The sequence below is a fragment of the Ranitomeya variabilis genome, chromosome 1 (genome assembly GCF_051348905.1).
Source record: "Ranitomeya variabilis isolate aRanVar5 chromosome 1, aRanVar5.hap1, whole genome shotgun sequence".
Lineage (NCBI taxonomy): Eukaryota > Metazoa > Chordata > Amphibia > Anura > Dendrobatidae > Ranitomeya > Ranitomeya variabilis.
Genome location: NC_135232.1, coordinates 722410083 through 722437360, shown reverse-complemented (window position 1 = coordinate 722437360; position 27278 = coordinate 722410083). Strand labels below are relative to the sequence as shown.

Here is a 27278-nt window from a genome sequence, read left to right as displayed (position 1 = left end):
TGCAGGTATGGAATTCCTGAAGTCATTGAAAGCGATCAGGGTTCCCATTTTACTGGAGAGATCATGTCAGAGGTAATGGCAGCACTGGGGGTAAGTCAAGCATTGCATACTCCATCCGCAGAGTAGTGGAAAAGTGGAGAGACTAAATGGAACTTTTAAGCTTAAAATCCAGAAGGCAATGACAGAGACTGGTAAACCACGGACAGAATGCCTTCCTCTAGCTTTGTTTTCAGTAAGATATACCCCAAACAGGAAGACAGGACTGTCACCGTATGAGATTCTGTTTGGCAGGAGCCCCAATCTTGAATGTTTCTTTCCACAACAGTTGCAGCCCAAGTACCAGGACTTGTTATGTGCAGGCCTTACATGGACACTTTGCCAAAGTGCATTTAACTGTCTTCAGTTCTCTTCCAGACCCAGACAAGGTTCCTGGACACCATCCCTTTGTGCCAGGAGACCTGGTGTATGTGAAAAAGTTTGTGTGCAGAGATTGTCTCCAGACAAGATTTGAAGGACTCCACACGGTGATCCTGGTCACCCCCCACTGCAGTAAAACTTGAAGGAAAGAGCACCTGGATTCACGCTTCACACTGTAAAAGAGACCGAACCAGTGTTTAGTCACAGTAGTGACTGAAGGGAAATGTTGCTGTTGTTTTTGATCCTGGGACCAGGGGCTATCCTCGCCCCTACCTCTTCGGCCCCTATTGTAAATAAGAATTCTGGCCCCACTATTCTCTGGGTAAACCAAACAGCCCCAGTGAATATCTGGCGATTTGATTTCTGTGATGTAGTCAAGTGCCCCGAGACTGAACGGGTGGTAGAGGGAATCATCCAGTTTTATATATGTGTTACCAGAAATGACAACAATAATTGTTATTATTAGACAGATGCTGCCTGGAATACGGGAGATGATTGGGGATATAAACCTAGCGAAGCCATGTTCTCTAAGGATAGGACGGGTAGGAGTCTTCGTGGGAGAATGCATCTAACAGCCCTTCTGCAACCACCTAGGGGCTGTAAATGGGGTAAAAGTTGTCACCCCCTCCTCCTAAATCTTGAAAGCCCCCAATCTGCTGACCTGCAGACATTTGTACTGGGAAGGCATTATAATTATGTATTTAATAGTGGATACCATGGGAATTTAGGCCATATACAGCTCCAGGATATTAGCTTCAGACCAACCATGACCCCTGTTACCAGTACAGCTAAAACAGGCCCAGGTGAGCGTTTGCAAAATGTAGTTAATGAAGTAATACCCATTCCAGGTCTCAGTTGGCAAGAAGTTTTCTCCATAGAAACACAAACAGCCCCAAGGAAAAACCTATGGTTAGAATGGGTGAGATACAATGTAAGAGTCCAGAATATCTCTGTAGGATGTATTGCTTGTGCTGCTGCGAATACACATCTATACACACATGCATTGCTTTTCCCTGATGACAACACCACTGCCTGTGTCATGAATCGTTTGAAAGGTCTGAAGCCCACTGATTGTCCAGATTATGTCCTACTAATTCATGAGAAACCCAAACTAAAGGTTCCAGGAGAAAGTAACCGTATTATCTGACAATTACACCTGCTATAATTCCCACGACACCACAGGTATACCAGTAGGGATCTTCAAGACAAGTTTCTGCAAAGAGAACAGTTCTCTAGATACTGATTTGCTAATTAAACATACACAATATATGTACACCAAAGATACCTGATGAACCTACCAGAAAGAGGAGAAGTCTCGATCAGCTCCACATGAGTTATGAAGAAGATCCACTAGTATATATTGATACCATTGGAGTGCCAAGGGGGGTGCCTGACCAGTTTAAAGCCCAGAACCAGATTTATGCCGGCATTGCTTCTATAATCCCACAGGTGCAGATTAATAAAAATGTTGAATGGATCAAATATATATATTACAGTGAACAAAGATTTGTCAATTATAGCTGTGATGCCTTCCAGGGTATAGTTGAGGATTTGGGCCCTAACACTTGTATGACCCGTGCTGCAACCCGACCTAAGAGAATTACACTGAATCCTGTCCAGACAAGATCACATGTAGTGATATAAGAAGCTGACACAGGATTGTGGTTGGTGGATAGTGGAGACATTAACTTTTGGGAGTAGGCTGACAGTAATCCTTTTGGGAAGGAGCTGTAGACCAGCATGTCATGTCGCCCCCCACCACGAGAGAACCAACCACATCAGGTAGGGCAAGACAGATACAGGAGTATTATCCCTGGAGGCCCTCTGACTAGCTAGCTATGCAAAAACAATTGGCTGACCCTGAGAACCAACCTTTCTCATTTTACAAACAAATAATGACAATACGATAGATGTATAAGTACACCTGGGCAGGCCTAGGTAGTTAGTGAAAGCAATCTCGACTGGCACCTTCCTCAATCAAGAAGTAGACCCACCAGAGTACGATGGTACTGATCCAGGGGAGATCCCTAAGTATGTCCCCCTCAAGAGAGTAGACAAAAACCCCCCATTCTCAGATGATGCTAAGAGATTTAGTTTAGGGACAGTGGGAGAACTCCATGTGAGGTTAGTGAAGGGTTCAGCTACCTGGAGGCCTCTCGCTAGGGGAGAGTTTCTGAGGTGTCTGGATGAAGAAATCCACCTCCCCTTTTCCCATCACATGGACAGTCTCGAAGGATCTTTCTTTAAGGGAAAAACTTAGTGTTTAGGGGGGATTGTCAAGGTGAAAATATATTTTCTTATATACTTTTTGTACTGCTATATCTTAGACTGTGAAATAATAAGATTTTTCCCTCGCTTGTAGATATTAATGAAACTGTATTTAAAATGGCTGGTAACATGGCACCAGTCATGTGAAGACCAGTACCCCTCGAGCTTAGAGCTCGGGATAGTATCTCTGATGCTGGACAATAATTAACAAAATTTATCTAGGGGGGAATGTGAAGGAACAAATTATGAAAGGTTCTCCATTTTGTGCTAGATTCTCCATTTTGTGTTTTTGACTCCATTTTCTTGTTGCTTAAAGATAAATTCTGTTATTTAATTAGGTAAAAGGTTACAGCTGCCATGAAGTAACTTTATCTTTTTGTTCACAAGCCTGGTATGCAACTAGGCTATGTTTCATAATTGGTATAAAGACCTTGAGTTTTCTGTCTCGAGCCAGATAAGAGATTCGGGGGTGTATCACTATACAAGACTGAGGCATCTGTTAGAAAAACACATACTGTGCCAGAAAGACATGACTATATCTGTAGTTTCCATTTTTTCCTGTATCCTCATGGGTTAAGTTTTTCCTGCATTCTTATAGGTTAAGAACTGTGAGCGTGTTCTTATGCTGATTGGTTGAAGTATAATTTCTGTGACAATGAAAACTCATATACAAAATAAACGGGGCCCAGAGATCAGCTCGATCCCCCATACAGAGACACACGTCTCCGTCTGGTCATTTTCAGTTGCCGGCAACACCTTGTATATTAATTTGGAAATCACTGGGTTAACCGTGAAGGATCAATTTAAATCCTCCCTCAACAACATCACTGAGAATGCCTCCTATCCATCACTAGAGATCAGCGGTGACATCACTGAGAATGCCTCCTATCCATCACTAGAGATCAGCGGTGACATCACTGAGAATGCCTCCTATCCATCACTAGAGATCAGAGGTGACATCACTGAGAATGCCTCCTATCCATCACTAGAGATCAGCAGTGACATCACTGAGAATGCCTCCTATCATCACTAGAGATCAGCGGTGACATCACTGAGAATGCCTCCTATCCATCACTAGAGATCAGCGGTGACATCACTGAGAATGCCTCCTATCCATCACTAGAGATCAGCAGTGACATCACTGAGAATGCCTCCTATCCATCACTAGAGATCAGCGGTGACATCACTGAGAATGCCTCCTATCCATCACTAGAGATCAGCGGTGACATCACTGAGAATGCCTCCTATCCACCACTAGAGATCAGAGGTGAGATCACTGAGAATGCCTCCTATCCATCACTAGAGATCAGTGGTGACATCACTGAGAATGCCTCCTATCCATCACTAGAGATCAGCAGTGACATCACTGAGAATGCCTCCTATCCATCACTAGAGATCAGTGGTGACATCACTGAGAATGCCTCCTATCCATCACTAGAGATCAGCAGTGACATCACTGAGAATGCCTCCTATCCATCACTAGAGATCAGCGGTGAGATCACTGAGAATGCCTCCTATCCATCACTAGAGATCAGTGGTGACATCACTGAGAATGCCTCCTATCCACCACTAGCGATCAGCGGTGACATCACTTCCAGATTCCCTGACATTTGCCGCTCGCCACCATACACTACAGTACCCCGGTGAAGAGTGGCAGGACATAACAGTGGCAGGTAGATATAATGTCACGTTGTGTCGCTCAGTCACCAGAAAGCAGGAGACAAAACGAACAAAAGAGTCAGAAGTGATTGATGCAATTGAAGGTGTTGAGTGCGGAGGCTGCAGACACGAAAGAGAAAAGCTTTCACATGTAACCTGCAGAGAGGACAATAGCGGGAGGCGAGGAGGACACAAGATGTAACAGACGCTCTGGTGTAATGTCAGACGCTCCCTGATCCTGATACTACACTGCAGCTCCTCATTTATTACTGCTGACAACCTGCTTGTATGTAGTGAGAGAGGTTGTCAGTCCCCCCGGTGATAACACCAAGATATAATATAATGACATGTGGTCGGAGATGAGACCACACACCTTATACCTTCCTCATCAATCTATAGCCAGAATATTGGATGTCAGATTATCAGAATGTCCGGATTATGAGATGCCGCTGTGCACAGCCGAGAATTCGGGTTGTTCTTACCCCTGGGTCTTCTGGTGCCAGTCATCACGGATCAGGTTACTTGTGTGGATGACGACCCGCAGACCTTCCTCGTATAAGAGCAGCATCATTTTCCTTTAAGAAACGAGAAACATTCGATTATCTCTGATACAATTCACAATTGTGAAGAGAAGTTGGAAAACCCCTTTAAGGAGTTGCTGGTTTCGTCAAATACAGCGACAGCAATTCTGAGGGTTTGTTACATTGTATCCAGTGTAGACAATCCTCCATGACACATAGCGAACCATCACCACAGGGCCTCTGCTGATTATTTATCTTCCAGGAGATTGGACACAATGGAAGCAAACCCTCAGCTGTGAGCATTGGCTTACGGCAGGTTAAGGCCCCGTCACACATAGCGACGCTAAAGCGATCCCGACAACGATACGACCTGTCAGGGATCGTTGCTGCGTCGCTATGTGGTCGCTGGTGAGATGTCAAACAGTGAGATCTTCCCAACGACGCAGCAGCGATGCGGCGACCTGTAGCGACCTGTACAACGATGTCGTTGGTCGTTGTGACCCTGTCACATGGCAGCTATTATGACGATTCAGACCTCGATGAGGGACGTCCTGTGTGACGTTGTAGTCAACGAGGTCGTTGGTAAGGTGTCAAACACAGCGATGTGTGCTACCCAGCGGGACCTCAACGATCAAAAAAAGGTCCAGGCCATTCCGACACGACCAGCGATCTCACAGCAGGGGCCTGGTCGCTGGTACGTGTCACACATAGCGAGATCGCTACTGAGGTCGCTGTTGCGTCACAAAACTTGTGACTCAGCAGCGATCTCGCTAGCGACCTCGCTTAGTGTGACGGGGGCTTTAGTTTCCATTCACTGACAGCAAGCAGAGTGCTGTGACAAGATAAACAATCCCTGCAGGAGTCACAGAAAACGTGAGAATACTGTGGGCCTGGATCAGAGAGAGCTGCCCCCTTTGGTGCCGGGCCCCTCGCTGGACGGCTGCTTGGAAACTGATACTTGACATGGAGGAGAACACGGAGCGATCCCATTATCTGCGAGATCCTGTGCCCTCCGCTCACACAGGGACTCCAAAATCGGAATCTACAGCTGAAACCAGAAGTTTCCATCCACTATATAAGAAGACACATCTGCAGGTTTTTCTCAATATCCGACATGAAATGAGAATAAACCTTTCCCATTTGAGGTCAATTAGGATTACCATAATTATTAATATTTGCCAAATGCCAGAATAATGAGGGAGAGAGAAGGTTTTAAGGCATTTTTATTACTTACTGCAAAGTCAAAAGTTTCCATACACCAAGGTTAATATGCCTTTAACCCCTTAAGGACCAAGCCACTTTGTAGGTTAAAGACCAGACCATAATATTGAAATCTAGCCACTGTCACTTTATGAGGTTACAGCTCTGAAACGCTTCAACGGATCCCACTGATTCGTCCACTTTACATCAGCACAATTTTGGAAACATTTTTTTTTGTTAGGAAGTTATAAAGGTTAAAAGTTGACCAGCAATTTCTCATTTTTGTTTTTTAGGGACCACATCACATTTGAAGTTACTTTGAGGGGCCTATATGACAGAAAATACCCAAAAGTGACACCATTCTAAAAACTGCACCCCTCAAGGTGAGCAAAACCACATTCAAGAAGTTTATTAACCCTTCAGGTGCTTAACGAGAACTAAAGCAATGTGGAAGGAAAAAAAAGAACATTTAACTTTTTTTTTCACAAAAATGTTACTTCAGACACAATTTTTTTTAATTTTCTCAAGGGTATCAAGAGAAAATGAACCACAATATTTGTTGTGCAATTTGTCCTGAGTACGCTGATACCCCATGTGTGGCGGAAGACCACCGTTAGGGTGCATGGCAGAGCTCGGTAGGGAAGGAGCGCCATTTCATGTTTTGAATGCAAAATTGGCTGGAATTGTGATCGGACACCATGTCACGTTTAGAGAGCCCCTGATATGACTTAACAGTGGAAACCCACACAAGTGACACCATTTTGGAAACTAGACCCCTCAAAGAACTTATCTGGATGTGTGGTGAGCATCTTAAACCACCAGGTGCTTTACAGAAGTTTATTACAGAGCTAAGAAAATTAAAAAAGTAAACAAACACATTTCCCGTAAAAAATTTTTCTTTAGCCCCAAATATTTTATTTTCTCAAGGTAACAGGAGAAAATGGACCCCAGCATTAGTTGTGCAATTTCTCCTGAGTGTGCACTGAATACCCCAAATGTGGGTGAAAGTCATAGTTACTTACCGATAACGGTATTTCTCAGAGCCCATGACAGCACTACCAGAGAGAGGGGATCCACCCTTCAGGGACAGGAAACCTATAGGATAAAAGGGCGTAACCACCGATCGACCAAACCGCTGCATGACCAGCTCTATCCTCACCTACTGTATCCTCACCCATCCCTTGTAGATTGTGAGCCTTCGCGGGCAGGGTCCTCACTCCTCCTGTACCAGTTATGACTTGTATTGTTTAAGATTATTGTACTTGTTTTTATTAAGTATACCCCTCCTCACATGTAAAGCGCCATGGAATAAATGGCGCTATAATAATAAATAATAATAATAACAATAATACCTCTCCCCTGCATCAGTTTGGTTTACAGAGCATCGGAGGTCCTCCAGGTTAGTGACAATAAAAAATACACAATTTTATCATATTGCTTAACAGGTGAACACTGTGCCTACATTAAAAAAAACCCACACTTCATACAAAGGAATGTGCTCACCGCACACGTGATGGGGGGGGAATAAGCGGGTGCTGTCATGGGCTCTGAGAAATACCGTTATCAGTAAGTAACTATGCTTTTCTCAGTCCCCAATGACAGCACCACCAGAGAGAATTGCAGAGATTATTGCTTAGGGAGGGACCACAGCCTGCAGAACCCTTCTTCCGAAGGTTAAGTCAGATGAAGAGGCTAGGTCTAAGCGGTAGTGTCTAAAAAAGGTTGAAGGTGATGACCAAGTGGCCGCCTTACAGATTTGATCTAATGGTACCTCCGACCTTTCGGCCCAGGAGGTCGCCATAGCCCTTGTAGAGTGGGCCTTCAGTTCCTCCGGAACGGCGTTCCCGGTGGAGGAGTACGCCAAGGCTATCGCATCTGTTATCCAGCGTGCTATAGTGCCTTTAGAGGCTCTGAGTCCTTTCCTGGGTCCCTGGAAGCAGATAAAAAGAGACCCTTCCTTCCTATGCTGCTGGGTGGATTTTATATACTGAACTAGACACTTTCTCACATCTAATGTGTGGAACTTTTCTTCTTTCTAGGGTCTGGACAGAAGGAAGGAAGGATTATTTCCTGAAACCTATGGAACGTGGATGCTACTTTTGATAGATAGGCAGGGTCTGTCTTTAGTACAACCTATCATCCAGGATTTGTGTAAAGGGAGTGTTTCCAGACAGGGCTTGGAGATCACTTATTCTGCGGGCAGACGTTAGGGCTATCAGGAGGGCAGTTTTAAGTGATAGAATTTTAAGGGTATTGATTCTACAGGCTCAAACGGGGATTCTGTTAAAGGGAACCTACCACCCTGTTTTTTAAAGATTAAATAAAAATAGTGTGAAATAGGGGCAGAGCTGGGCTTTACATTAGTGCCTTTTTGGGCCTTTACACCCCCGTTAGGCTGCCGAAATACCTTAGTGAAGTGTCCGTTTTGACCTGTCACTCAAGCTGGTCAGGTCGGATGGGCGTGGTCACAGCGCTGTTTGTCCCCCAGGATCCTGCTCATCATTACGTTGGTGGCGTAGTGGTGTGCGCATGTCCAGCAGATGAATCCACTGCTCAGGAGATGAATAACGGCGCGGTCTTCGCTATTCAGCCGTTTACCGGTGGGCGCGGCAATCTTTCCTGTGGCAGCGCCTGCGCAGATGGAGCGCTCTGCTGCCCGGGACTTCAGGAAAATGGCCGCGGGATTCCGCGCGTGCGCAGATGGAGATCGCGGCGGCCATTTTCCTGAAGTCCCGGGCAGCAGAGCGCTCCATCTGCGCAGGCGCGGCCACAGGAAAGATGGCCGCGCCCACCGGTAAACGGCTGAATAGCGAAGACCGCGCCGTTATTCATCTCCTGGGCAGTGGATTCATCTGCTGGACATGCGCACACCACTACGCCACCAACGTAATGATGAGCAGGATCCTGGGGGACAAACAGCGCTGTGACCACGCCCATCCGACCTGACCAGCTTGAGTGACAGGTCAAAACGGACACTTCACTAAGGTATTTCGGCAGCCTAACGGGGGTGTAAAGGCCCAAAAAGGCACTAATGTAAAGCCCAGCTCTGCCCCTATTTCACACTATTTTTATCTAATCTTTAAAAAACGGGGTGGTAGGTTCCCTTTAAAGCTGACAAGACTAGATTCAAATCCCAGGCTGGTAACCTATGTATAGTTACTGGTCTAGACCTTACGACTGCTCTGACAAACCGTGATACCCAAGGGTTGGCCGCTATGTTTTCACAGTACAATGCTCCTAGGGCTGCCATCTGTACTTTTAAAGGTACTTACTGAAAGGCCTAGATCTAAACGCTTTTGTAGAAATTCTAATATTTCAGCAACTGGGACCCCATCTTGTAATCTTACCCTGAAGGTGGACAAAATTTTTTTCCAGGTTTTGCCATAGATTTTTGTGGTCACCCACTGCCAAGACTTGGACTGGCCGGCTCCGAATCCTTGTTTAAAGCTTCGGAACACTTCAGGTACCATCCTAGCAGGCTCCCCGTCAGGGACAGGAAACCAAACTGATGCAGGGGAGAGGTACCGCCCTTTTTATCCTGTAGGTTTCCTGTCCCTGAAGGGCGGATCCCCTCTCTCTGTGGTGCTGTCATGGGGGACTGAGAAAACTACTTTTGAGGCACAGTGCAAAGCTAAAAAGGGAAGAAGCGCCATATTATAGTGACTGACGAATCACCGCGATCTGGGTGCGGGGACCGACAGCATGGGCCCCTGTACCTCTTCCCGTGCTTCTCAGCTGTCACAGACAGCTGTCAGCACTGAACTGTCACTACGTGTTTACACGCATTGAGAGTTTAAATGCATGACGGATACAGTTCATCTTGGTGCAGGAACGGACACCCGGCCATGACGGACTGTGTCCGTCATTGGATGTTAAGGGGTTAAACAATTCTGGACTGCCCATATGATGATGTAATTTGTTAAGAATCTTCTGATAGGGTTTTCGGTAACATCTGAGTTAATTAGAGAATCACCTGTGTATGTATTTTAATGCACACCTGAAACACACTGCATCTTTGTGTAGCATTAAGGGAAAGTCAGAAAAAATCAGCCAAGATATCAGGAAGAAGACTGTGGACTTGCACAAGTCTAGCTCATCCTTGGGTACAATTTCAAGATACCTGAAGGTGCCTCGTTCATCTGTACAAACAATTATACGCAAGTACAAACAAGATGGGAATGTCAAGCCATAATACCGCTCAGGAAGGAGATGGGTCCTGTGTCCCAGAGATGAACGTGCTTTGGTCCGACATGTGCACATCAACCCATGGACAAAAATAAAACACGTTGTGAAGATGATGGCGGAAGCTGGCAAGATTGTGTCAATATTCAAAGTGAAACGAGTACTGTTTCAACATGGGCTGACAGGCCACTCTGCCAGAAAGAAGCCATTACTTCAAAAGATACATAAAAAGGCCAGATTAATGTTTGCAAATGGAAAAATATTTAAAATTGAGAGTCCTCAGTGGTTGAAACCTTTTAATGGCTAACTGAAAAGATGGTAACAAATTGCAAGCTTTCGAGACAACGCAGGTCCCTTCATCAGGCAAAGACTAATGCAAATTCTGAAGAATCACATACTTATACACAACACAGCACAGAGAGAAAGAAGGCAATATATAAGACAAGTGACGTGAAGCAGAATTATCATTATGTGAGAGGGATAGACATAGATATTGGAACAGTTCATAGATAAGGAAGTCTTAAAGGGGTTGTCCACTACTTTCAATTAACCCCCCAATGTATCCCCCCGGGGCCCCTGATTAATAGTGTAAATACCTTCCGTTGCCGTTTTTGCCTGCGAGTGGCGCTATGCTGGCGGCTGAGTCCGGGTCACGTGACCCCCAGGCTGCAGCCGCCGCTTATTTCCGCCGACGTCACGTCAATTTCCAGACTCTGTCATGAGCAGGCGTGACCCAGCCTCCACAGGCAGCAGTCACTCATCAAGAATGACTGGGCTGTGGGCGGGGCTAGGCAGGGATATGCGGGCGCCGGGGGTCTGCGTGCCGGCGCCGGGTGTCTGAGTGCCGGGATATGTGTATATGTGTGTGAGTGTGTGTGTGGTGTGGTCATTGGTGTGTGTGTGTGTGTCTGTGTGCCGGGATGTGCGAGTGCCTGGTGTCTGCGTGACGGGATATGTGTATATATGTGTGTGTGTGTATGTGTGTGTGTGTGTGTGTGTGTGTGTGTGTGTGTGTGTGTGTGGTCATTGGTGTGTATGTGTCTCTGCGTACAGGCATCGTCCGATGGGACTACAAGTCCCATCGGGCTCTGCCTGCTACAGTGGCAGTTAGTGACACATTAGCCAATGATGGGGCTGTAGTAGTCCCATCATCCGGCTAATGTGTTGAATGTAAAAAAAAAAAAAAAAAAAAAAAAACACACATACATATACAGACATACAACATGCGACATGTACCATCCGACATGCAACATGCAATGACATGCAACATGCGATTACATGCAACATGTGATGACATGAACCATGCGACGACATGCACCATGCGGTGACATGCGATGACATGCAACATGCGACAACATGCACCATACGGCATGCAATGACATAGGATGACATGCGACTTGCACCATACCACATGCAACATGCGATGACATACAGCATGCGACGACATGTGACATGCAACGACATGCAGCATGTGACGACATGCAAAATGCGATGACATGCAACATACGACACCATACGACGACATGCGATGACATGCACCATGCGACGACATGCAACATATAACATGCCACATACCGTACATACATACATATACATACATATAACAGAGTACATACTCACCATCACTTGTCACTTTGTTCCCCGAAGCCAGTGTCACCTGTAAAAAATATTAAAATAATAAACAAACAATATACTCCCTGATCCGCAGAAATCCAATTAAAATGAGTGTCCCACGACGATCTCCCGTGGAGAGCAGGAGCATCAGCTTATGCGATCGCTCTCCAGGAATACAATGATGGAAGGTATCCTTCCACAATGTATTCCTCACAATGTATTCCTACGCCCCTGTGAGAAAATAGTCCCTAGTCTCACTTTTGGCATTGCTGTATGAGAAATTTTCCCACACAGCAATTGCCATAAAGTGAGACTTTGGACTCTAGTAACCTCTCAGTGATGCACTGCGGGAGCCATTGTCTCCTGTCAGTGTGTCACTGAGGGTCCTATAGAGCAGTAACATCACCCGATGTCACTGTTCTATAGGGGAGATCGTCGTGGGACACTCGTTATTAATTGGACTACGGCGGAAAGTGAGTATACGGTTTATTATTTTACGTTTTTTGCAGGCGCTGAAGTATGGCAAGTATGGTTAAATGAAGAATATTAAAATACTTTTTTCTGGCTGTGTCTTTTTTTTTTTAACTCTTTCACTACTATAAAATTAAAGGGAACCTGTCACCCCTCCCCCCCCCCAGTCGTTTCAAACTAAGAGAGCCACCTTGTGCAGCAGTAATGCTGCATTCTGACAAGGTGGCTCTTTTAGTTCTGGGTGCTGTAACTTGAGAAATAATCAGTTTTATAATTTGTCTGAAATACCTGCTTCTCAGTCAAGTGGGCCGGCGTTTCCCCCCTGCTTCAGACAGCACACAGCTGTCACTCACATCTTCTTGGCGCCGCCTCCTCCTCACCGCTGTTTTCAAAAGTAGCCGGCGCCTGCGCTCTTATCCCCTGCCTGGTGCAGGCGCAGTGAGCGCTGTCCGTCTTTCCTCATATGCAGTCCCAGCCCCGCAGTGACTTATGATTTATTCACATTGCACCATTTCTGGGGCGGCTGCGGACTGGTATTTGTAGCCGGGGGGGGGGTCAATATCCATGGCCCCTCTCTAGACTATGAATATCAGCCCGCAGTTGTCTGCGTAGCCTTTCTGGCCATAAAATATAGGGGGACCCCATGTCATTTTTTTTTTTTGGGGTCCCCCTATTTTAATAGCCAGTAAAGGCTACGCAGACAGCTGCGGGCTGATATTCATAGCCTAGAGAAGGGCCATGGGTATTACCCCCTTCCCAGGCTACAAATATTGGCCCCCGGCCGTTGCCTTTCCCCCTCTGGCGCAGAAAATTGCGCGGGAGCCCACGCCATTTTTTTTTTTTTTTTCATTTTTTTTTTTTTTTTTAACTGAAACATTGTTCATTAACCCCTTTCTGCCAGCTGACGGAATAGTACGTAAGCTGGCAGTATCCCCCGCTTTGAGGTGGGCTTCGGCGGTGAGCCCACTTCAAAGCCACAACATGTCAGCTGTTTTCAATACAACAAATTTTTTTTACATGATCGCTAAACGGCGTAGCGAGAAAAATAAATCAACAGCCAAAATTATGCTTTTTTGGTCGCAGCGACATTGCATTAAAATGCAATAATGGGCGATCAAAAGAAACTATCTGCACAAAAGTGGTATCATTAAAAACGTCAGCTCGGCGCGCAAAAAATTAGCCCTCACCCGACCCGATATCTCTGAAAATATAGACGCTACGCGTATCGGAAAATGGCGCAATTATTTTATTTCTTTTTAGCAAAGTTTGGAATTTTTTTTCACCACTTAGATAAAAAATAACCTAGATGTATTTGGTGTCTATGAACTCGTAATGACCTGGAGAATCATAATGGTAGGTCAGTTTTATGCTGTGTGCACACGTTGTAGATTTGGGTGCAGAATTTTCTGCACAAAATCTGCATCTCCTTGCAGAAAACGCAGCTGCGTTTTTGATGCCTTTTTTGTGCAGATTTGATGCAGTTCTTGGTGCGGTTTTCGGTGCGTGGTTTTGATTCAGGCTTTTTATGCTTTTTTATGCAGTTTTTACTGCAGTTTTGATGCAGTTTTTAGTGCGGTTTTGATGCAGTTTTGATGCAGTTTTTTGCGTTTTTGGTGCAGTTTTTAGTGTGGCTTTCATACAGTTTTGATGCAGTTTTTGGTGCAGTTTTGATGCAGTTTTTGGTGCGGTTTTGATGCAGTTTTTGGTGCAGTTTAAATGCCTTTTCGATGCAGTATTTGGTGCGGGTTTTACTGCAGTTTTTGGTGCGGTTTTTTATGCGTTTTTGAAGCAGTTTTGAGTGCACGGTTTTGATGCATTTTTTATTTTTTTTTGGTGCGGTTTTTGCGTGGCTTTTGTATGCGTTTTTGAAAGCTAAATAAAGATATATTATTGAACAAAAAATAAAAAAGATTTGTGATGTCATTATTGTCCAACCACCTTTTTTACATTTGTCCAACCCACACTCAATTACACACAGATAGATGATAGATGAAATGGATAGACAGATCTACCTATGGATAGATCTATAGATGCATACATCTATCTATTCATATATCTATCTATAGATATATCTGGATAGATATATCTATTGATAGATGTATGGACAGTGTAGGGTGCGTGTCCACTGTCCGGATTAGGCTACTTTCACACTTCCGTCTTTTGCCCTCCGTCGCTATGGGCAAAAAATGGATCCTGCAAATGTGCTTGCAGGATGCGTTTTTTGCCCATAGACTTGTATTAGCGATGGATCGCGACAAATGGGCACATGTCACATCCGTCGTGCGACGGATCCGTCGTGTTTTGGTGGACGCGACGCACAAAAAAAGTTCAATGTAACTTTTTTTGTGCGACGTGTCCGCCATTTCCGACCGTGCATGCGTGGCCGGAACTCTGCCCCCTCCTCCCCGCTCATCACAATGGGCAGCGGATGCGTTATAAAACTGCATCCGATGCTCACATTGTGCTAAATTTAGCACAACGTCCGTCGGTACGTCGGGCCGACTGTTTGCGACGGCCCCGTACCGACGGAAGTGTGAAAGTAGCCTTACATCCGAATTAGCTGCAGATTGGATGCTTCGTACTTGTAGTCCCATTGGATGATGCCTGCACACACACCCGAACAGTCCAGCACACACCCGAACAGGCCCGCACACACCCGAACAGGCCCGCACACACCCGAACAGGCCCGCACACACCCGAACAGGCCCGCACACACCCGAACAGGCCCGGAAAAACACCCGAACAGTCCCGCACACACCCGAACAGTCCCGCACACACCCGAACAGTCCCGCACACACCCGAACAGTCCCGCACACACCCGAACAGTCCCGCACACACCCGAACAGTCCCGCACAGTCCCGCACACACCCGAACAGTCCCGCAGACCCCGCCCGCACCCACATACACGCACACAGTCACCGCGCACACACTTCCCTCCTCCCAAACTGCGTTTCTCGGACCCACGTCCGCAGCAAAACTGTAGATCTATTTTAAATCTGCGGTTTTGCTGCGGATGTGCCCGACTCAATGAAAGTCTAAGGCCGGAGTCACACTACAGCGAGATATGGCCGAGTCTCACAGGTTAAAAACAAGCTCTGGCACCGGCACTGTGGAGCGGAGCGTGCAGCTCCATGTATTGCTATGCGGCTACACGCTCGCTGTGGAGTGCCGGTGCCAGAGCTTGGTTTTAACCTGCAAGACTCGCCCGTATCTCGCTGTGTGTGATCCCGGCCTAAGGGTGCAGAAACGCTGCAGTTCGGCACAAAAGAAGTGACATGCTGCGGGAAAAAAAAAGCTGCGTTTTGGTGCGGCTTTTTCATGTGCACAACAAGTCTGCAGCTCCCATAGACTTACATTGGTTGTGCACTACACTGCGGATTTCATGCAATTCTGTGCAGCAAAAAACCCTGCGGATCTGCAATCAAATCCGCAACGTGTGCACAGCCTTAGCATTTAGTGACCCTAGCAAAAAAGCCAAGCAAGAAACAAGTGTGGGATTGCACTTTTTTTGCAATTTCATCGCACTTTGAATTTTTTTCACATTTTCTGTTACACGACATGCTAAAACCAATGGTGTCGTTCAAAAGTAGAACTTGTCCCGCAAAAGACAAGCCCTCACATGGCCATATTGACGGAAAAATTATGGCTCTGCAAAGAAGGGGATAAAGGAAAAAAAGCTCCAGGGGTGAAAGGGGTTTAGAAACATGGATATGGAAATAGACATAGATATATAGATATGCTGTATGTATCTATCTATCTTTCTATTATCTATCTGTTATCCATCTATCTATCTGTGTGTAATGGAGTGTGGGTTGGACAAATGTGAAAGAGGAGGTTGGACAGAAATGACATCACAAATCTTTTTGAAGCTAGAGGACGGAGGGGTTTGGGTGTGTTGTGGAGTGGGTGTGGTAGGTTCGGGCTTAGTGGCCTGTGCAATGCATCATGGAACTTGTAGTATTAGAGCACAATAATTTAGGAGAAAGGAAGTTGTCGATTAACTCCATGAGAGCTGGATCCAGCACTGAAGATGTGCTGCTACAGCATGATAAAAGGTAATATTGCTAAAATAAACAAAGTGGATGTTTTCAGTGGCACATAATTTTTAAGATTTATGAAAAAAAATTTTTTATTGTAGTGGACAACTTCTTTAATCTTTTATGATCCTCTAAATGGGTCTGGTTCTATGTTGTGATGACCCCAAAAGGTCTGAAGAGCAAATTCCTTAACCCCTTCCTGACATCAGACGTACTATCCCGTCGAGGGGGGTGGGCCCGTATGACCACCGACGGGATAGTACGTCATACGCGATCAGCCGCGCTCACGGGGGGAGCGCGGCCGATCGCGGCCGGGTGTCAGCTGCCTATCGCAGCTGACATCCGGCACTATGTGCCAGGAGCGGTCACGGACCGCCCCCGGCACACCGCGATCAAACATGATCGCGGTGTACCGGCGGTATAGGGAAGCATCGCGCAGGGAGGGGGCTCCCTGCGGGCTTCCCTGAGACCCCCGGAGCAACGCGATGTGATCGCGTTGCTCCAAGGGTCTCCTACCTCCCTCTTCGCCGCAGGTCCCGGATCCAAGATGGCCGCGGCATCCGGGTCCTGCAGGGAGGGAGGTGGCTTACCGAGTGTCTGCTCAGAGCAGACACTTGGTAAGCCTGCAGCCCTGCACAGCAGATCGTCGATCTGACAGAGTGCTGTGCACACTGTCAGATCAATGATCTGTAATGTCCCCCCCTGGGACAAAGTAAAGAAGTTAAAAAAAAATTCCCCACATGTGTGTAAAAAAAAAAAAAAAATCCTAAATAAAAAAAAATATATATATTATTCCCATAAATACATTTCTTTAGCTAAATAAAATAAAAAAAAACAATAAAAGTACACATATTTAGTATCGCCGCGTCCGTAACGACCCAACCTATAATACTGCCCCACTAGTTAACCCCTTCAGTAAACACCGTAAGAAAAAAAAAAAAAAAAAAAAAAGAGGCAAAAAACAACGCTTTATTATCATACCGCCGAACAAAAAGTGGAATAATACGCGATCAAAAAGACGCATATAAATAACCATGGTACCGCTGAAAACGTCATCTTGTCCCACAAAAAACGAGCCGCAATACAGCATCATCAGCAAAAAAATAAAAAAGTTATAGTCCTGAGAATAAAGCGATACCAAAATAATTATTTTTTCTATAAAATAGTTTTTATCGTATAAAAGCGCCAAAACATAAAAAAAAATGATATAAATGAGATATCGCTGTAATCGTACTGACTTGACGAATAAAACTGCTTTATCAATTTTACCAAACGCGGAACGGTATAAACGCCTCCCCCAAAAGAAATTCATGAATAGCTGGTTTTTGATCACTCTGCCTCACAAAAATCGGAATAAAAAGCGATCAAAAAATGCCACGTGTCCAAAAATGTTACCAATAAAAACGTCAACTCGTCCCGCAAAAAACAAGATCTCACATGACTCTGTGGACTCAAATATGGAAAAATTACAGCTCTCAAAATGTGGTAACGCAAAAAATATTTTTTGCAATGAAAAGCGTCTTTCAGTGTGTGACGGCTGCCAATCATAAAAATCCGCTAAAAAAACCCGATATAAAAGTAAACCAAACCCCCCTTCATCACCCCCTTAGTTTGGGAAAAATAAAAAAATAAAAAAATGTATTTATTTCCATTTTCCCATTAGGGTTAGGGTTAGGGCTAGAGTTAGGACTAGAGTTAGGGCTAGGGTTAGGGCAAGGGTTGGGGCTAGGGTTGGGGCTAAAGTTAGGGGCTAGGGTTAGGGCTAGAGTTGGGGCTAGGGTTAGGGCTAGTGTTACGGCTAGTGATAGGGCTAGGGTTGGGGCTAGGGTTAGGGTTAGGGTTGGGGCTACAGTTAGGGTTGGGGCTAAAGATTGGGTTAGGGTTTGGATTACATTTACGGTTGGGAATAGGGTTGGGTGTGTCTGGGTTAGAGGAGTGGTTAGGGTTACTGTTGGGATTAGGGTAAGGGGTGTGTTTGGATTAGGGTTTCAGTTATAATTGGGGGGTTTCCACTGTTTAGGCACATCAGGGGCTCTCCAAACGGGACATGGCATCCGATCTGAATTCCAGCCAATTCTGCGTTGAAAAAGGAAAACAGTGCTCCTTCCCTTCAGAGCTCTCCCGTGTGCCCAAACAGGGGTTTACCCCAACATATGGGGTATCAGCGTACTCAGGACAAATTGGACAACAACTTTTGGGGTCCAATTTATCCTGATACCCTTGTGAAAATACAAAACTGGGGGCTAAAAAATCATTTTTGTGAAAAAAAAAAGAATTTTTATTTTCACGACTCTGCGTTATAAACTGTAGTGAAACACTTGGGGGTTCAAAGCTCTCAAAACACATCTAGATAAATTCCTTAGGGGGTCTACTGTCCAAAATGGTGTCACTTGTGGGGTTTTTTAATGTTTAGGCACATCAGGGGCTCTCCAAACGCAACATGGCATCCCATCTTAATTCCAGTCAATTTTGCATTGAAAAGTAAAATAGCGCTCCTTCCCTTCCGAGCTCTGCTATGCGCCCAAACAGTGGTTTACCCCCACATATGGGGTATCGTCGTACTCAGGACAAATTGCACAACAACTTTTGTGGTCCAATTTCTTCTCTTACCCTTGGGGAAATAAAAAAATGGGGGCGAAAAGATCATTTTTGTGAAAAAATATGATTTTTTACTTTTACGGCTCTGCATTATAAACTTCTGTGAAGCACTTGTTGGGTCAAAGTGCTCAACACACATCTAGATAAGTTCCTTAAGGGGTCTACTTTCCAAAATGGTGTCACTTGTGGGGGGGTTTCAATGTTTAGGCACATCAGGGGCTCTCCAAATGCAACATGGCGTCCCATCTCAATTCCAGTCAATTTTGCATTGAAAAGTCAAATGGCGCTCCTTCCCTTCCGAGCTCTGCCCTGCGCCCAAACAATGGTTTACACCCACATATGGGGTATCAGCGTACTCAGGACAAATTGTACAACGAACTTTGGGGTCTATTTTCTCCTGTTACCCTTGGTAAAATAAAACAAATTGGAGCTGAAATAAATTTTGTGTGAAAAAAAGTTAAATGTTCATTTTTATTTAAACATTCCAAAAATTCCTGTGAAACACCTAAAGGGTTAATAAACGTCTTGAAAGTGGTTTTGAGTACCTTGAAGGGTGCAGTTTTTAGAATGGTGTCACACTTGGGTATTTTCTATCATATAGACCCCTCAAAATGACTTCAAATGAGATGTGGTCACTAAAAAAAAATGGTGTTGTAAAAATGAGAAATTGCTGGTCAACTTTTAACCCTTATAACTCCGTCACAAAAAAAAATGTTGGTTCCAAAATTGTGCTGATGTAAAGTAGACATGTGAGAAATGTTACTTCTTAAGTATTTTGTGTGACATATGTCTGTGATTTAAGGGCATAAAAATTCAAAGTTGGAAAATTGCGAAATTTTCAAAATTTTCGCCAAATATTCGTTTTTTTCACAAATAAACGCAAGTTATATCAAAGAAATTTTACCACTATCATGAAGTACAATATGTCACGAGAAAACATTGTCAGAATCGCCAAGATCCGTTGAAGCGTTCCAGAGTTATAACCTCATAAAGGGACAGTGCTCAGAATTGTAAAAATTGGCCCGGTCAATAACGTGCAAACCACCCTTGGGGGTGAAGGGGTTAATTGACGTAAAAAGACATAAATCCATGTGAAACATTCATTCCTGCACTGAGTGTGTCAAAGGTCCTCATGAGTTTATACTCACAGATTCTTCCATCTTTCTGAGATTTGAAATTACCTTTTAAAACAAGTAATTTCATGTCCATGATGCTAAGACCGGGGATACAAAATTTTTACAAGGCGCATGACAGAAAAATAAGCGAGCACAGCGCAGACGCCAGGTACGTGCATACAAACAGAGGAGGCGGCGCCCGGCGCACTGAGGAGCTGACTGGGAGGCGGTTGAGTCCAGAGAAAAAGACATGGCGGAGAGAATACAGGTATGGCACGAAAATTATAAAACTTAATATTTCAGCGTTAGTAGGGAGCAAAAAAAAGAGCCACCTTAACAAAATGCAGCCTTAGGGTGTGTGTCCACGGTCAGTAAACGCTGCTTGTTTGACGCTGCGCAGAGCTGCAGCGTCAAACACGCAGCGTCCAGATGTTCCAGCATAGTGGAGGGGATTTTTTGAAATCCCGTGTCCACTATGCGTGGAAACCCGCACGCGGCGGCCCTGCGACTCCGGACATGCTGCGCATCTTTTCAGATCGCAGCATGTCCGTTCACCTTGCGGGGACGCAGCGTCCCCGCAAGGCATAACACAGGACCCTATGGAAGGGGTGCGATGATCCCGGATGTGTACAGTTAACACATGCGGCATCATCGCGTCCCAGAAGGGGGCGGGGCTTCGCCGCTCCGGCGATACCGCCGGCCGTCCTGAACGTGGACACGCAGCCTTAGCGCTGCAGAAGGTGGCTTTTACTTAAAAACGCAAGGGGGGGGGGGGGGTGACAGGTTCCCTTTAAAACATTCTCTCTCTCATTAGTCTGGCATTTGGAAAATATTAATAATTATGGTAATCCTAATTGACCTAAAATGGGAAAAGTTTATTCTGATTTCATGTCAGATATTGAGAAAAACCTGCAGATGTGTCTGCTTATATAGTGTATGGAAACCTCTGGTTTCAACTGTATCTCCAGGGGCCGAGAACACCCGTTGGAAGCGCTTTCTAAAAATTAACTTACCGTATTTTCCGCTTTGTAAGACGCACTTTATTTCCCCCAAATTTGGTGGGGAAATGGGGGTGCGTCTTACAAAGCAGATATACCGCTTACCGTTACAGGCTGGGATGAGGGGGTGTCCGCCGCCACCGCTGTCGCCCCGGGTGATGCTGGAGGCTCCGATGCTGCGGGGGGCTCTGGCAACATTTTGTGAAAGACCAGAGCCCCCCGGCAGTTCGTCCATGCGTTCCTGTATGATTGACTCCGGGAAAATGGCCGCCGGAATCTCGAGAGATGAGATTTCAGCGCTGAGATCTCATCTCTCGAGATTCCGGCGGCCATTTTCCCGGAGTCAGTCATACAGGAACGCATGGACGAACTGCTGGGGGGCTCTGGTCTTTCACAAAATGTCGCCAGAGGCCCCCGCAGCACCAGAGACAGCCCTGCAGCACCGGAGCCCCCCTGCAGACCCCCTCATCCCAGCCTGCAGCACAGGAGCCCGCCTGTAGCACAGGAGCCCCCCTGCAGCACAGGAGCCCCCCTGCAGACCCCCTCATCCCAGCCTGCAGCAATGCTCCACTCCTGCCTCCAGCAACGACCCTGGGACCCTGATCCACCGCAGCCACAACCCCTGGTAAGTAATAAGACGCATGGATTATAAGACGCCCCACCAATTTATTAAAAAAAGTTTTTTCCTATTTTTCAACTCAAAATTTGGGGTGCGTCTTATAATCCGGAGCGTCTTACAAAGCGAAAAATACGGTACGTACTACTGGATGTAGAACCATCACACCCAGCAAGCTCCAAACTTCCAGAGTCTGGAATCTCAATTTTGTGCGGCCACGAGGTGACGCCATATAGCGGTACATGTTGTTACAGGGGCACTCTACATGTGTGTGCATCACTTACGTGTGGTGAGTCCCAAACGCCATATCCAGCCGGGCCTATGAAAGGAACAACATTAGTAAATTTACAGAAAAAAAAAATGAAATTAACCTCGAAACCTTAGAAAGAAGCTGGCGGATCAGATATTCTGGGACGCCGACGTATGTAAAACGAACTTCTGCCTGTGGATTCGCAGCGGTGACCCGGCTCCGGAGAAGAGAGGGGACGTGCATAGCGTTCAGTAATAGTGACAGTGCAGCGCCCTCTAGTGGTCACACGGGAGAATCTCAGTCTCTGTCTCCTGTCACTGACGGCCCAGGCGATGATGAGGACAAATATACCTGAGCCCTCACCGCCTGCCCAGACATTTCAACAAAGCAATATATGTGTAATCACAGAGCAGATACCTGGCAGAGCCGGACATTCTCGTAGGGATGAGCATCTTCATGCAGACGAGCTTTGGATTCCCGCTTCTCACCATGGACAATCAGCAATGGTTTATTCCTGTCGATACGATAGACGAGACCAAGGTGAAAACTAAATGTCTGAGCCCACACTGCTTGCTGTCAGAGACTAGAAACAGATAATACTTTAGTCATTTTTAAAATGTCCACAACAAATAGATAACATGAAGGGCTCACCGAAATTCCTTTGGATATTGCGTCACCAGCCAGGGCACATCAATACAGTAGTTAAACTTGCAAAATAAAAGGTAGAATTAAAGTGAAGACCACAGCGGTGTGTGTATGACATATCATCATTGAAACTGTCCCCAAAACACGTCAGCAGAATTACAGCAAGTACGTGGCAGGGAGGAGGGGGATGGAGCTGCAGCAGGAAACTGACAAAGAGCACATGTAATACCAGGAAGAGTGTGAAATGGAAGAAAGACAGAATATTAAGGCCAGGTATAAGAACTCTGCATCGGTAATATCAGTGTATTCCACCCTGATATAACAGATATACCCTGCTCCTCTGTATACCTGCCCGGCTATAATAGGGACTCACCTGTACTGAAGACACCAGAGTCCCAAAGAGCGGAGACAGGATATCTGATAATACAGAAAGATGACTGAAGTATAAAATCATGGCGGAGGCAGAACATACCTTCAAACGTATAACATGGACACACACCATGCACTCAAGGAAGGGAGCCTGGGGAAGGTGCCAGGCTCCAACATCATCCTGGCAGAGAGAGGACCCAGGGTGGCGGCATGATCCCGGCAGAGAGAGTACCAGGGGCGCCGGCATCATTCCGGCTGAGAGAGGACCCGGGGCGCCGGCATCATCCTGGCAGAGACTCAGGGCACCGGCATCATCCTGGCAGAGAGGACCCAGGGCGCTGGCATCATCCCGGCAGAGAGAGGACCCAGGGCACCGGCATCATCCTGGCAGAGACTCAGGGCACCGGCATCATCCTGGCAGAGAGGACCCTGGGCGTCGGCATCACCCCAGCAAGGAGGACCCAGAGCGCAGGCATCATCCTGACAGAGAGAGGATCTAGGGCACCAGCATCACCCCAGCAAGGAGGACCAGGGAAACGTCATCATCCTGGCACAGAGAGGACCCATGGTGCCGGCATCACCATAGCAAGGAGTACCCAGAGCGCCAGCATCATTCCGGCAGAGAGAAGCCAGGGCGCCGGCATCACCCCAGCAAAGAGGACCCAGGGCGCCAGTATCACCCCAAGCAAGTTGGACCCAGGGTGTCAGCATAATTCTGGCAGGCCCTTTAAGGCAGGGAGTTGATATATGGGGCAGTAACTCACCTTTAATGTGGAGCGCTCCCGTGTTGTATTTTGGCTTTATTCCTGTGACTTTGGTCAAATAAAAGCGGAAAGGCTCGCCAGCCTTCAAGACGTCCCAGGGGTCCCGACCATCACTAGGGGTCCTATATTTGTCATGGACACTTTCCTCCTGCAGCTTTGGCGCCTGCTTGCTATAAGAAGCCCCATCTCTCTCTGACTTTACAGTCTTTTCCGGCTTTGACTCGTCCTCGCTGCTCGACAGACGCCAACCTGCATCCTCTCTGTCCACTTTTGGCTTCTTAGCTGGTGATGGTTCCTTACCAGAGATCTCCTCGAACTTTAGAGGATTGGACTTCCTCTTGTAGGATTCCTTCCTGGCGTCCGAGCAGGGGAACTGAGGTTGGGGACTGGCTCTGGCTTTCACCTTTGGTGCTGAAGTAGAAGACGTCCCCAGATCCTCAGACTCATCTTCACTGCTGGATAAAGTCCACTTGCCATGACTACTCTGTTGGGAAGCCGCACTCCTGTAAAATGAGAAAATAATTTATGGACTGAATATGCAAGATATGGGTTCCGTTCTTAAAGAGCTCGTTCACCTTCTAACACAATAGATTGTCATTTCAGACACCAGTACTATAGAAAAGCCCCCTTTTTAAAATGCAGCACATTATAGTAATTAGCAGGAGCATGCCAGAGTCTGAGCCAAGTAAATTTGTGCTATCATTTAGGACACTTTCTGAGGTAAATTATAGTGAATCTTTCAGGCAGCACTTGGCCACTCACCCCCATCAATCCAGAACCAAAGAGCCAATAAAAGAAGTTCTTAACTGACTATATACTTACGGATCCTGTGCCGTTCCTTTTCCTAGAGTGCCTGACTCCTTGCTTCCTCTTCTGGCTGAACGGGCATGTGACCACTGCAGCTAATCACTGGCTGCAGGGGTGATCAATGCACTATTGATAGGCTGTAGTGGATCACATGACCATTGTGCCAGAAGATGAAGCGTGGAGGCTGGCAGGAGGGCCAGCCCGCATTAGTAGAGGATCGGGGTGATCGGTGCATGATTTTTTTTTTTTTAAAGCATTCTGGGCCTTCTTTTACAAGAAGAAGAATAACTGTGTGGACATTCCCTTTAAAAGGTTAAAAGAGGATTATCTGGAGATTTAAGCTAGGGCCAGCCAGTGACAAGAAACTGAAGTCTCAAGATGGTATTGTGAATGTAGTGGCGTTACTACTTGCACAATGATTACCTTGGTTTGGCACAAGAGAAATTGGCAAAGTGATTTTTTATTTATTTATTTATTTTTTTTACTTAAGCAGGCAAATAATCCTGAAACAGCAGCTGCATCAATCACAGTGGCGTTTGGGGCAGGTAGCGGAGGCGTTGCATTATTAACGCCATGTACACGGCTACAGACTGACATTATTAATAAACAACATCTGTTTCTGCCGATATTTTCCACCGCTGATGAGGAAATCAATCCCACTTGGCTTCTTCCAGGTCCCAGGCGTCAGAAGCGTAAGAACATTGAGTGTTGAGTTCTGTCTCCGCCATCTGCTGACGAGCCGCACAAATCCGGGGCTGGAGAATGAGAGTAGCCTCGAGTCCAGACAACGCCGATCATTATACCTGAGACTCCGGCAAGAAGCGTTCCCAGCACCGCGGCAGCCACTTATCACCGCGGGCAGAGCAATCACTTATTTATCATGAGAACCGGGCGGGGGATGGGAACGGAAGGGCACCGGGCAAAGTAAAACCTCACTGCCCGGGTCACAGACACTCACAAAACCCCCACATTAGGGATCAATGCAGGAGCAGAACAGACTCGTTTTGTGATTAGTGCACCTGTCTACGGGCACGGGAGACAAATGGAGAAAAAAAAAATCTAGGTACGTTTAACAAAAAAAAGCTCCATCAAGGAGTGGTGAATTGCAAGCTTCATCATGGTCTGGAGATTGAGGCTCGTAAAAGAAAAACAAATTAGTTGAGACTTTTGTATGGAGCCACAAAGTGGGGACCCCCTGACAATTACTGATGATGTTCTTCTCAGGGTAACCAGATAATCTCATATGAAGAAATTGCAAGGACTTGATCGCATAGGATATCTACAGGAGGAACAGAAACTCCTGTCACAGATACTGATGATTATTACACAGCTCCTGTCTCACAGCTATTCTCCCTAAGTTGTGAGTCTCCAGTGGTTCCAAAACTGTAACTCCTATCATGTTCTGACTGTTGCAGGTGGTCAATCAGGTAGTAGGGGAGCAGAGATGGAAAATAATAAGACATAATTGGCCTATAGATGTTGTGACACTGCACAGCGACCAGGACCAGAAAGTCGAGATAAAGCCCCCCTTAAATCCCAGTTTAAAATCCCAGTTTTAATATGGTTCTTATAATAACCTAGAAATTCTGAAGTTTTTCCTGTAAGATTTATCATGAGTTAAAGTGTGAGGCTGTATTGCTTCTAGGGACACATAAAAATATTGCTTATAGGACATAAACCAGTGTCCTATGAACCACCACTGCCCAAACGGGTGCATATTTTAGGCAATCTCATCCACGCTGCAGAGAATCCCACAAAAAACGTATCCTGTGGAGATCACAGCAAATTTACCATGAAGAGGAAAAAACGTGCAGTAAACTCTGAGCAGATAAGTCCCATGGAAACAACTGTAAGGAAGCACTCGCTGTATGGCATGCAAAAACCCATGGGATCGATTCGTCAGTTGTAGTGTTGAGCGATTTTGCTTGGGTTCCTTCTTCTTCAGCAAGCAATTTAGCTTGCCAAATAAGGGCTGTCCCACACGTCCAGATAATTCCGGTACCGGAATAAATCGGTACCGGAGTTATCCGTGTCCGTGTGCCTGGGAACTCACGGAGGCCATACCTGCGGCACACGTGTGCCGCCCGTATGGCGAGTGGGTACCACACGGAGCGTGTGGTACCCACTCTGCATGGTGCTGAAGCTGCGATTCATATCATCCCTGCAGCAACGTTTGCTGCAGGGAAAATATGAAGAATAGTGTTTAAAATAAAGATCCATGTGTCCGCCGCCCCCCCACCCCCTGTGCGCCCCCCCCGCTGGTCAGAAAATACTCACCCGGATCCCCCGTCGGCAGTCGCTCCTTCCTGGTCTGGCCGCGGCACTGTATGCGGTCACGTGGGGCCGCTCATTTACACTCATGAATAGGCGGCTCCGCCCCTATTGGAGGTGGAGCCACATATTCATGAGTGTAATCGGCCGCATACAGTAGAGAAGCCGCGGCCAGACCAGGAAGGAGCGACTGCCGACGGGGGATCCGGGTGAGTATTTTCTGACCAGCGGGGGGGGCGCACAGGGGGTGGGGGGGCGGCGGACACATGGATCTTTATTTTAAACACTATTCTTCATATTTTCTCTATAGCAAACGCTGCTACAGGGAACATATGAATGGCGGCTTCAGCACCATGTGGGGGGGACAGCGCTTACTGTAGCGCTGTCTCCGGCACGCACACGGACCCCAGACGGAGAATGTCCGTGTGAGGTGCGTGTTTTACACGGACCCATTGACTCTATTGGGTCCGTGTAAT

General features: G+C 46.3%; 1 protein-coding gene across 2 annotated transcripts in view; it reads right to left on the bottom strand.

Annotated features, from left to right (window-relative positions):
* The window catches only part of TDP1 (tyrosyl-DNA phosphodiesterase 1), a 79675-nt gene that overhangs the window by 49214 nt on the left and 3183 nt on the right, over positions 1-27278 (bottom strand). For both annotated transcript variants that reach the window (XM_077267702.1, XM_077267695.1), the window contains exons 2-7: positions 23725-24227; positions 22965-23008; positions 22598-22653; positions 22364-22460; positions 21981-22015; positions 4827-4919 (exon numbers count right to left, since the gene is read on the bottom strand). In XM_077267702.1, coding sequence (XP_077123817.1) covers positions 4827-4919; positions 21981-22015; positions 22364-22460; positions 22598-22653; positions 22965-23008; positions 23725-24227 — 828 coding nt within the window. The remainder of the gene's footprint in view (positions 1-4826; positions 4920-21980; positions 22016-22363; positions 22461-22597; positions 22654-22964; positions 23009-23724; positions 24228-27278) is intronic.